Source organism: Vanacampus margaritifer, chromosome 10 (assembly GCF_051991255.1).
Source record: "Vanacampus margaritifer isolate UIUO_Vmar chromosome 10, RoL_Vmar_1.0, whole genome shotgun sequence".
NCBI classification, from domain to species: Eukaryota; Metazoa; Chordata; class Actinopteri; order Syngnathiformes; family Syngnathidae; genus Vanacampus; species Vanacampus margaritifer.
Window position 1 is genome coordinate 23547941 of NC_135441.1, and position 12552 is coordinate 23560492.

A 12552-nucleotide genomic window follows, 5' to 3' on the forward strand; every position below is an offset into this window, starting at 1 on the left:
CTTGTACGTGCTCTCACGGGCCAAGTGCAAGCAAAGTGAAAGTGTAATCAACGGAACTCAATGTCATTGCAAGAGCCATTTTGCTTTCAGAAATACCATTTAAATATTTACACTGTATATAAATTCCACTTGTGGGACAATATTTTTTTTTTTTCCCCTTCTATATCTAGACAAAACCAATCACAAGATTTTCAAGTTCATTCCCATGTTAAGATGCATTTATTAAAAGGTACAAAGAACCAACAGTGCATAAAAAGTGTGACAACAAAACAGCTCCAGACATTAACATGTCGTCAGTGCATTCGTCCAGCTTTCAGGGATGTGATTTGACCAAAGTGGAAATTATCTGAAAACTTAGCCGGGGGTCTGGGGGCCGTCGGCACCCAGCTAGGTCCAGGGGCAAAGCCCCCCGGAGCTCATGGGTTTTCCGTGTTTTTAAGTACTTTCAATGCACTCACATGACAAAGAAATAGACAAAACAACAGCATAAATTTTCAATGTATATTGAACTATCCCATATAAAATGGCAGTTTTAGTCAACTCAAAATCAGTCACATTCAAAAACATTGGACTGCCTTTGCTTTTAAAAACTATCACTGAGAATATCATCATATCTAACTAATGTGATTACCAAGTTAACACATAAATAATGTTGAAGAGTTCAAATTTCATGAAGAAATAATTGTATCATGACCAAATGAAAAGTAACTCATATTAGAGCATACCACAAATGTCTTTGTTATAGCAGAAGATGTTATCTGTCGGAGTCATGTGCATACAAAAAAAAAAGAAGGAAATTTTAAATTTTTAGAGATAAAAAAAGCGGAATTCCGCGAATTAGCGGAAAAATCACATCCCTGAGCTTTATTCTTTTCGACGTACTCATGCGGTCGCAATTTCAGGTCTGAACAATGCCTAATATTAAGGCATTGTGGTAGCTTTGATTTTACAAACACACAAAAAAAATCTGCCATCTCCCTGAAATTTATAGTCACAGAGCCCAGACTATATATATATATATATATTTTTTTTAATTTGTAAACTTAACTTTCAAACATCATCTATAAGCTAAAGGAATAGCTAAAGGAATATGTGTCGATTGACAAAATTGGGAAATAGTCACGAAAAACATAACCACGTGTTAAACAAGTGACATCATAGAGAATGCTTTTAAATTGGATCTCCATTGATCGAACAGACTCCTGGGCAAACAAATTCACCTTTTCAGTAGCTATACATTAAAATTGCACATTTGTCCAGTGTCAATATAAATAATGTACTTTGACAAACAAGTCTGTTTTGAGTTGCTCAGCCATATTTAACTTAAGGTAAACAGTGACTATTCAAATCTATTACACAAACCAGTCCATAGACAAATACTGTATTACAACCAGAGGTGGGCGCGTCAAATTAAACTTTGACCGTCCGTCATTCGGCAATCGTCATCAGTTCGGAGACTCTTCCGTCATCGTCAATATTTCAAGCCGGACCGCATTGTAACTATCAATACGTCCGTTAATGTGTCCGTCATTCAAAGTGGGCGTTCGTCAACGCGCTGTTATTCGTCATTCCGTCAACAAAATAGGACGTCCGTCATTGACGGATTGCCGAATTTATTGACGGACGAAAACACGTCAATGTTTAAGTTTCCTGTCAATCGCCAACAAAATGGCCGCCCGTCATTGACGGAACGCCCACCGCTGATTACAATTTAAACTTAACTCTTTGACTGCCAGACGTTTTCAGAAAAGGGATGCCGTGGGTGCCAGCCGATTTAAGCATTTTGACTGATCTTTTGACTGATCTTTCAAGGTCCACAGGAAATTATGTGTTTGGACTATGGAAACACACATACTACCAAATGAAAGATTGGACTCATCAGAAAAAAAAAGTTTGTTTCTACCTTATTCCGTTTTTGAGTAATCAACAATAGAAAATGGTTAGTTTCACCTCTGTTTTGAAACAAACGTCTTTTAACGTCTTTGGCACTCCTCCATAGGATTTTACTAAACGTTATTTAACGTTTTTGGCAGTCAAAGAGTTAAGAAGAATAACATTCAAATATATAGTAGTCCTTAGATATTACTGAGCAGACAAAAGGATATCTGTAGAAGGAATGCGTTCATGTACATATAGAATAAAATACATTTATATAAAAGGAAAAAAAATAAAAAAAGATGTTGGTCACTATAAATTGGATCAAATGGTTACAATTGCTGTAAACTAAGGAATGGAAATAGGAAGGAAGAGGAATTTTCTCAAAACACATTTCAGTAAGTGTTTCTCGCATGCTTTGCTGAAACATCTCAACAAACCGTGTTAACGTTTCTGTTTCAGAATATCGTCCATGCGCGGCAACTCCCAAATAAGATCACGGGCCATTCATGGGCAGAAGGAGCAGTGGACGCCCCCCGTCAGGTCGCTGATGGTTCCCTCTTTGATGAGGCTTCTCAGGACTTTGGTCTCCTCGTTCACATTGTGCATCTTCTGCCACAGCATGAAACTCATCGGCAGCTGATCGTAGTAATGCAGCGGAACTCTTTGCTGGGACAGGTTGTAGCCAAAGCCCGCAAGGCTCATCTCGTCACACAGCAAGCTAGCTAAATTTAGCGCGGTGACGCCCAGGGTGGGTACGTTCTACAGAACAAGACGGGGGGACAAAGACGAAACATCGTTACGAAAATCACATTTTCAACATAGAAAAAAATGTCATCAAGTGTCCTAAAATGTGTTCGTTGGAAATATTTAGCTGGCTAATGACCATGATTTTAAACTTTTGGGTAGGTTAGCTTAGTGCTAGCTCGCTAGCTAAAACAACAGACACGACATGTATGGATTTTAAAACTTTAGCAAAAGCAAAAGGAAGCTATTTTAAAACAAAAAGCCAAAACCTTTACGTAGGTTGACATGGCTGCGTTAGCTAGCGCATATAGCCCTGGTAGACTCCAATATGGTTTAAAAAATGCGAGGTCTGGTAAAATGCTCTAAATATAGCGCTATATAAGTGCACTCCATTTGGCATCAGGATCGAATTGGATTTTTCATTTTTTCGACTATGATGTCTTTTTTGACTAAACAACTATCATATGGTGGACCAGGACTGCCAAAATTAAAAATAAATAAATGACTAAATAAATAAAGCACTAAAAGTGAAAATAAAACCAGATATAAAAAATATATAATTTGAAAATGAAATCCCAAATCAACAAATATATATGGAAATAAAAACTATATATATATATATATATATATATATATATATACACACTCACATATACACATATATATATACACACACATATATATACACACATATATATATATATACACACACATATATATATATATACACACACACACACACACACACATATATATATACACACACATATATATATACACACACATTTGTATTTTGCTTTTGAATTATATTTTTTATATAAATTTTTATTTTCACTTTTAATCATTTATTCCATGTATTCAGTCATTTATTTGTTTTGAATTTTGGCAGTTTTGGTCCATAGCGCCAGGACGAAATGTTATTCAAATGAGGGGGCGGTCCTAAGCGTGTTTTGGGTTGGACTCCGCCGTCGCAAACTACCTTTCATTGGTCGAGTGAGCGACTCGGCGAACAAGGAAGTCTCGCCGGCTTGCATTGGAAAACTCCAGCAATGGACGACTATCTTGTCGAGCAACTCAAGTGGCAAGTTGTGGTGACAGTGGACAAGATAGTCGTCCATTGCTGGAGTTTTCCAATGCAAGCCGGCGAGACTTCATTCTACTTCTTTTTTTTTTCCGATTTGACATGTCATCATCATTGCTCTCCTTTAAAAAAAAAATTAGAAATTTTTATTTTGTACGCACTTCTGAGTTCTGTCTGAGCATGTTTGGAGCAAGCACGACAAACTAAGAAGGTGTTTTTGTTTTGCAAAGTGTCCTACCTGGTCCCAGCCCCACAAGCGTGTCGTAGGTGGGGAGAATTTGAGTAAATCCAACGCCGTCTCTTTGATGACAAGCGGATTTAAGAGTCTGAAGCTGTTGCGTTCAAGGGGGATTTCCTCTGGAACATCCTGCCAGAAGAATAGCCAGTCCCACAAAGGCTGCGGCACAAAGCGCATCATATGACTTGCTTCTTAGTCGCATACGCTTGCAACACTGACAATACTGTCGAAGCGCATCACATATGAGTGCATTGGGATATTTTTACATGGTTAATGAAAAGAAAAGAAAAAAGGTCCAGAGTGTATGTAGACCCAAATTATTTTCATTGCTTGTCTTGAATTCCTTTTAACCAATAATACTATTATTGCCAAATTTTTGATATTTGTAGTACCAATAAATGTGTGGCAGGACAAAAAATATATATAAGAGAACCCTCATTACTGCTACTGCTTACTTACTTATTTATGTCTTACTAGTTAACTCATTCACTACCAGCCATTTTCACCGAAGCAACCCCTTTTGCTCCAGCTGTTTTACTGGATTTGGACCGATTTTGCAAGTCCCACAGACTATTGTGTTCTATTGCTATAAAAACACGGAACCTACCAAAAGAAAGATTAGAGTCTGTTCTTTCGTCAGCAATTTTTTTTTCGTTTTGCAGCAATTAGCATTAGATTAGCTAAATGTCATCACTATTCACAAACCTGTTGAAAACACTGTCAAAAAGAGCTTGTTGCAACATGGCCCTGGCTGATCTCTTATACTCTGCTGCCACCTGCTAGTCCTTTTTGGTAATCACTACCATTGCTTTAAGCCACCTCTTCCTGTCAGAAGCTGCATCAAAGCCTTCTGTTTACTCTTGCTTTTAAAAACAACAACAACATAAAAACGTATTTACACGTCTTTGGGTTTAAATGGGTTAAATGCCCACATCAGAATAGTAGTGACTTGGGAAAAATAAACCATAGAAGTAAAAATCACCAGTCCTCACCACAGCGAGCTTGTTAATCATAGCAGTGATCCAGCTGACATCTACACCTTTATAAATCACAGCTACAAACAGAGTTTCTGGGTCTGTGTCAAGCCAGTCAGTGGGCGTGCCTTCTGGATAACTCATCCTGATGCTGGTTCGATTCCCAACGTCAACACTGTACTGTCCCAGGGGCCCGCTGTTCAACCTGGGGTAGCCGGAGGACGGGTCTTGCATTAGCAACACATCACTTCAGTCACATGAACACTCAAGGGCTTAACATTGTGTTTAAAGGGGAAGTTTCTTGACGATATATTATATCGATTATATGTGACCCCACTAGTCCAAATATGACATTCTGATTATTATTACATTTGTGGAATGTGAGTTATGCAGCAAAATCCAGCCGTTTTTATCCATTTCAGGGGGGGGGGGGGGGGGGGCATTTGGCTACTTGCTGTCGACTGAAGATGACATCACAGTTGCTCAGGCAACGACCAATCACAGCTCACCTGTTTTCTGAAGCTGCGCTGTGATTGGTTGTTACCTGAGCCCTGAGCACCATTGATGTCATCTTCAGTCGACAGCAAGTGGCAAAATGGCCGCCCCCTGAGATGGGTAAAAATGTCTGGGTTTTGCTGCATAACTCTTATTCCACTAACACAATATTACCCAGAATACCATATTTAAACCAGTGGGGCTGCATAGTAAATATTATTGTAAAAAAAAAAAAAAAAAAATAGTGGGTTGACTTGTCCTTTAAAAAAATGTATTAAAAAAAAAAAGTGAGGGAAAAAAAAATTCTACTACAGCAAGTTCAAATAAATTATTACATCAATGTTGACTTCAAAGTCAATAAATCATGATTTCATAAACCGTAATGTCTTAGAGCCATAACAACAATACACAAACAATCCTAGATAACATTTTCTTAAAAGTGTACCAACCTTATTATGGTGTCGAAACGATCAATGAAAGGACCCAGCTCCAGGCCTTTCAAAATGCCTCCGTTTCCAATGACCACACAGCGCTGACATGTATCAGGATCCTTTTGAAACACGGCTGCATCGCTTGGCTCTGGGAGCTTTAATAAAAATTAAAAAAAAATTTAAAAAAAGCAACATAAAAAAATATATATAAATAAATAATAAAATATTTTTATTCAAACTGTCATTCATCACTGATATCAGCGTTACGGTAAATATGAAGAATGGATGGATGGATGTTATGGGATACTTAGTACATAATTATGAAACTGTACAGGTATCAAAATGACTGGATTAAAAAATAATAATAATAATAATAATAATAATAATCATATCACCTGCTGAAGCAGAGCCGGCACTTTTCCCCTCAGACCTCTGAAGCCAAAGGGTGGTGGGTACTTGAAGAAGTTGCTTGAAAGTGGCGTGTTCTTCCACAAGAAGGGCTGGGTCATGTGACTGGAAGCGGGGAGCCGGGCCAAAAGCCCCCGCCTGGTGCTCCCGCGGTGACATTCACGTCCCAGTACTTTGTGAACGTGCTGGTGCACCAGCTGCGACACACGTAACGTTATTAAGACTTGCCCATCCAGTTTAAAAAAATTTAAATAAATCATGTGGGTTGAATCCCGATAATGGCGATATATTGCGATAACAATATTGTCATCATCGTGTGACAATATTAAAAAGCTGTACATCTATTTAAAAAAAATGAGGTTGTATTCCACCTGTGCAGTTCTAGCACCCTCTGGTGGTTAGCTTATTAGGGATGTTTAATTTTAATTAGGAATGTTTTGGCCACTGTGGAGGTTATCGCTCCCATAAATCAGTCATACCAGCAAATATTTATCAACAACATTATGTACTTTGCACATGACAATGACATGTGACATGACATGGCCAAGCCTATTTCTTTGTCACTGTTATGTACAAAAAGCACATTCTAATTTTCACATCATTTATCTTTCAATGTACTTCATAAGCGTTCATCTTAACATTCAGCTTTCCCACGCAATTTCTGCCCTTAAACTGTTTTTTTTTTTTATAAAGTATTGTGTCTTTTTATTATTATTATTATTTATTTATTTTTAAATCGCCAAATGCCCCACAATATCGTGATATTTATCGCACCGTGATGTTTGGATATCATTATCCCTATTGCATTCATTTGAAAAATGTGTCTGATATCATAGAACGCGGTTTAGTGACACATTTGGGCTTGTTTTTGCCTCATTTCTTCTTAAGTTCAGGCAGTCTAAATAAAAGTAAATCTGCTTAAACACCGAATAGGGGGGGGGGGGGGGGCAAGGGGGGGCATCCTCACCTTTTTATATTCAGGGTCGACATGCCAATCCAGAGGTTTCAATGTGTCTTTCCCAGACCGAGATGAAACTATCACCAGAAATAACACACAGAAAACTCCCCCCAATAGAAAGGCACGTCTAGACAGAAAAACACAAAACAGAACGAACAAACATTTTATTTATAATTAGCCCCATTTTTGTTTTGCCAACCTTTCATTTTTACATATGGATTAAACGTGTAAAAAAAAAACATCCCGTCATACTTACCAACTCCAGACTTTTTCTACTGTAACAGACGTCCAATGCTTCACGAACAATTCTACTAACCGTCAAATAAAAAAGAAAATACCTGAGATTAAAAAAGTCTAAAGTGGTTAAAGGACTTTCCTGGCATTGCCTCTCCTCCCTTTGCTGAGTATGTAATATGTTACTTTAACTCATTCACTGCCATTGACGGCTATAGACGTCAAAAATTCATTTCAACTATTTTTAGTAGTTTAGCATTTTTTCCAATTTTGTTAAGAGTATGAAAACCTAGATTTTTTTTTTTGTACATTTAGAACAGATATAAAATTTGTGATTAATCGCGAGTTAACTATCGAAGTAATACGATTTATTACAATTAAAAATTTAAGCCGCCTGACGGGATAAAAAAAAAAAAAGATTTAAAGAACATTAGGGTAGTGATGTGCTTCTCGGGTCGAATCCCTGAAGCGTGTGCCGACTAATGTAGATGAGTGGTTCATGAACGGCGAGTCGATCCACGTGTTGATGACGTACGTGGTGACGTTTGAAGCCCCGCGAAGCGGATGTACCACGTGACTGATTCAGGAAATGATTCGCTAGGTTTGAGTGTAGTTCGAAATAAAAGCGACAAAGAAACGCTTCATCAGTACCATGTGAAAGAGTTTTTTCAAAAGCAGGTGAAATTCTCTGCAAAAAAAGAAACCGCCCGAGTCCAAAAACTTTGGAAAAAATATTGTTTTTAAATAAAAATGAATAAGCACTTTATTTTACCTCCTTATTTCACATTTTCACTTGTTGCATAAGCACAAACATAGACAAAGTAACACAGACCAATTCATGTTAAAACACTCTTCAAATATATATATTTTTTGTATTCAGAGCATGATTTACACCCCACCATTTTATTGCATGCACCAAGCATGTTATACATGTTTCTGTCCACATGATGGCGTAGTCGAGGAAATGAATCATCTTGAAGCCCCGACGTGTGTGAAGTATTGCTTGCAGGGCTTTGCTGCTTTATGGGGCTTCATTTTGCCATCACTACATTAGGGGGGTCAGGCGATTCAAATTTTTTATCGGAATTAATTGCATGACTTCACTAGTTAACTCTTGATTAAGTACAAAATTTATATCTGTTCTAAATGTACAATTAAAAAAAATCTAGGTTTTCATACTCTTGTTAACAAAAGTAGAAAAAAAATGTTTAACTAATAGAAATAGTTCAAATAGCCGTCTATAGCCGTCAGTGGCAGTGAATGAGTTAATAACCATCACTCACATCCGGCATTTTTTTTTTTAACAGTCAACAAGACACACCACAGTGATTTTCAAGTAGCTACCTGACCACATTCCAACAAGGCAATAGGTCTGTAAGACTAATTCAGAAAGGAAATAAACAGGTCGTGGTTGTTCAACAACTCACTGGCTATAAATGTAGCAACTAGTCAAGTCATGTTTGGAACACCGAGACCAAAAGTGCTAGAGTATATACAAATACCATAAACAGCTATATTGAATTCATCAGTTAAGAGCATTGAGAACATGTTCAGCTCAAAATGTAGCCTGAAATCAGTTTCCTTTCATTGCATGGTCTTAAAATTGGCTCACATTTGTGTATGAGGTAGCCCGGCGTGAATAAAACATGTTCAGGTTTTTTTGTTGTCCACCTCACCTGTGTGCTGCCCAGCGTTTTGGGAGCCTCATGTTCCCGGCGTTCACACCATATTGGGAGCTGATCTGCTTTCTCTGATCAGGTGAGGATCTTGTCCTTTACACAAGAGAAAGAAATGACAAGTTCGCCATTCATTGATTAGATTGTGTTTGTCCACCTGGTTCCATCCATCTCAGGGGATGGAATCGGATCCGTCAAGGCAGAAATAGACGTCATTTCCGCTTCTAACTTTAAACGGTCAATTAAATACATTATATTCATGTCACTCACCACGGCAAATAAAGTATTCGGTCTCCTACAGCTCCAGAAGTGCCAGAAGCACGGACTTACTTCGTTTGGATAAATCGGAACTATGTGTGTGCCATCGAATGTTCCTACACGGACGTGTATTTTTGAACACTGCAAACTGGCGCTAAACATTGTTTAAGCATTACGAGTGCTGTCGCGTCTGTCTCACATGAATAAGTAACGTGTCACAAACGGTGGCATTTTCGCCATAGAGGCACAATATAACGTGAAAACGCCGCCGAGAAATCGATGTATTTAAGCGAGGCCCGTGTAGGACGGCGCTGCGCATACAAGTCGTGACTACAAAGACCATGATTCCTTGCGAGTGCAAAGAAGCGAAGAGGAAAATGAGATGAAGAAGTTGTGAGCATGCGCACAACGAAAAGCAATGCCCAGTTGATTTAAAGTATTCTGATTCCGTTTATACGAACCAATATTCCGGTTTTGAGAGGAGTAACCCAAGTGGCATAAGAGCATATTCGGGTTATTGCGCGCGTTTACATGGCCTTTCAAAACTGGCAAACTGACACATTCGAGTCACGCTACGTTGAGAATTTGCGGCAGATGTGATCTGATAGGACGAACGTCGAAATTTTTTACCTTTCTTTCCGTCTTTCCAACAGGTAAACAAGTGAAGTCATGATTCAACGTACATTTGTGCGCGTTTCGTCATGTTCGTGTGTGCGTGGGGGGGCTTACCTTACCATGGATCCCACTACTTCATCGGTTCAGGAAGGCTCGATTCGAGATCATTTCTTTTTCCTGCATTGAACCCGCAAGGTCTTATCTCTCTGCTTGGCCGTCATTTACAACCGGGCGTGGAGCAAACCACACAAAACCTCGCGAGATTATGACAATTGCCTTCTTGATAATTACCCGAGTGACGTGGTGCATATGATCCTGACGACTAGTGATAATTACAGTTAGATATTTTTAATCCACATTAATTCAAGACATTCACATGTGCATTTTTTTTAACTAGGTGAAATGCAGTTGTATTTGTAACTAGAATTACAGAGATGTGTGTGACAAACTGGTTCAACAATTAAAAAAAAAAAAAAAAAATCCCTATAAACTTTTTACCAAAGTACCACCTTAAAAATTACTTGGCTCACCAAATATGGACCAGAACTGCCAAAATAAATACATATATAAACCAATAAAGTGTTAAAATTAAAACAGATATAAAAATACCACTACCTCATCCACAAATGAAATATATATTGTACCCAAATAACCATTCTTAAAGTATATAAAAATATATATATATATATTTTCAATGTTAAAAGACAAAATAATCTGTCAGAACGCAATCTTAGGTAGAAACTGTGCTGTACAAACTCACCTTATCTAGGATTCTGGTTATAATTATTTATTCATGATACCCATATGTCACATCTTTTTTGTTTTTTTCATGTGACCTGTCACTGTCCAAAGAAAAGCACGATTCTCCAAAATGTTTACATGATTGTACAAAGCTACTGCAGAGGTTGTTTGAGTTCAAAAAGTCCTGTTCCTCCTTTGACGACCTTCCCAACCACCAGGCAGGCTGATGGCGACACGAGCTGATCACAAGATCCTGTCAAGAGGATACAGTATCATATGACAACAGTGTTCATCAGTCCTCTGCATGCTGCCCTTTTAAAATGTGAACAAGTTCAACATCCACAGTGCGCCAGGAATCCACCAACTGTGACCCAGATGCTCACCCAGCATGGTCGCCTGTTTGAGGAATTTGTAGCTGGTCTCAAAAGTCATCTGCTGCAGTGGGGAGGAGTTGGACCTGATGGCATGCCGGTTCAGTGGCTTGTACACCCCCTCAAAACACATGTAGTCCGCTACGACTGACAAATGTCTGGGGTCCACCTCGATACCTTGAGGAAGACGGAAAAAGAGTGAGCAGAGTAGTTGGGAACTTCTCAGGGATTTTGCAGCGAGTGCGTTTCTGTATACCGTAAACTGCAAACACATCTTTGATTTCCTTCTCTATGACTTTGAGAGCCACTTCAATCCCGTACGTGTTCGCCATGGCATGGACCTCGTTGGAATAGAGCCTGTTGACATCCAGGATCTGGAGGATTGTTTAAAAAAAAGAAAAGATTACTTCAATTGTAAAACATCCCTTAAATGAACTTAAATACAAAGTATGTCCACGTACGTCACTGTGCTCAAACATTTTGTACATGTTGATGCCCTCTGTGTTGAGAACCATCTCTTTTTGTCCGGTCTTGGTCGTGCTCTCACTCAGAAGACATCGAGTCAAGCCCTTGGTTTCCATAATAATGGCGCTTTGGGCCAGTGTTGACACAACTGACGTCAGGTCAAAGTGCACGTTGCTCACTGGCAAAGCCAAGTCCACCTGTCAAGAAAAGGCGATAGTCAGGTAGGGGTTAATGATATGATGGGTGAATTTGTTTTCCTGCCACTTAGAACCAAGAATATTCGTATATAAGCCTGCGGTTATTAATATTTCATTCGTGGAATATGAGTTATGAAGCAAAATCCAGCCGTTTTTTTTTTCATCTCGGGGGGGGCGGCCATTTTGCCACTTGCTGTCGACTGAAGATGACATCAATGTGGCTCAGGGCTCAGCTAACGACCAATCACAGCTCAGCTTTAGAAAACAGGTAAACTGTGATTGGTCGTTGCCTGAGCAACTGTGATGTCATCTTCAGTCGACAGAAAGTGGCAAAATGGCCGCCCCCTGAGATGGATAAAAAGGGCTGGATTTTGCTTCATAATCCTTATTCCACAAATGTAATATTAACTACAATTTTTATGTTTACACTAGTGAGGTCATATATAACATATTTTAAGACATCCCATAATCAAAACTTACTTCACACCAGAGTTCATGCGTGAGGTCATAGCAGTAGCCCTCTATTGCTGGGTGGCAATTCAGAACAACGTTCACTCTCGTCTGATCGTCAGACTCTCCTCCTCCTCCTCCCTGCCCTTTTGCTCCTTTCTTTTTCTTTTGCAATTTCACGCCTGTGGACTCCGTTTTGGACTCCTCCGCACCAATCTCCACGTTCTCTTGCGCCTCCTCTTCCTCCTCCGCATCGTCCTCATTCTCATCTTCCTCCTCGCTGTCATAATCGACCTACAGAGGAAGAGAGTAGAGCTGATTGCAGGCAGTTATTACAT

The 12552-nt window shown here is 39.0% G+C and overlaps 2 protein-coding genes across 9 annotated transcripts in view; both read right to left on the reverse strand.

Annotated features, from left to right (window-relative positions):
* Positions 1–196: 196 nt before the first annotated feature.
* Positions 197–10268, reverse strand: st3gal5 (ST3 beta-galactoside alpha-2,3-sialyltransferase 5). Of its 3 annotated transcripts, none has more exons than XM_077577909.1 (8): positions 10105–10268; positions 9118–9213; positions 7217–7334; positions 6237–6446; positions 5860–5996; positions 4934–5120; positions 3942–4100; positions 197–2637 (listed from the first exon to the last, which is right to left on the reverse strand). In XM_077577909.1, exons 1-8 carry the CDS (start codon positions 10110–10112, stop codon positions 2383–2385), a joined length of 1170 nt encoding a protein of 389 aa, XP_077434035.1. In that variant the 5' UTR covers positions 10113–10268; the 3' UTR covers positions 197–2382. The 3 variants fall into 3 exon arrangements, with proteins under 3 accessions (XP_077434035.1, XP_077434037.1, XP_077434036.1); XM_077577911.1 differs by having other exon boundaries at positions 10110–10249; XM_077577910.1 differs by lacking the exon at positions 10105–10268 and adding an exon at positions 9388–9747.
* A 54-nt stretch (positions 10269–10322) lies between these two features.
* polr1a (RNA polymerase I subunit A) overlaps positions 10323–12552 on the reverse strand; it is a 35579-nt gene continuing 33349 nt past the window's right edge. For all 6 annotated transcript variants that reach the window (XM_077577898.1, XM_077577897.1, XM_077577895.1 and 3 more), the window contains 5 exons: positions 12245–12508; positions 11564–11764; positions 11359–11476; positions 11115–11279; positions 10323–10984 (listed from right to left, as the gene is read on the reverse strand). In XM_077577898.1, the coding sequence (XP_077434024.1) occupies positions 10884–10984; positions 11115–11279; positions 11359–11476; positions 11564–11764; positions 12245–12508 (849 nt within the window). In that variant the 3' untranslated portion in view covers positions 10323–10883. The remainder of the gene's footprint in view (positions 10985–11114; positions 11280–11358; positions 11477–11563; positions 11765–12244; positions 12509–12552) is intronic.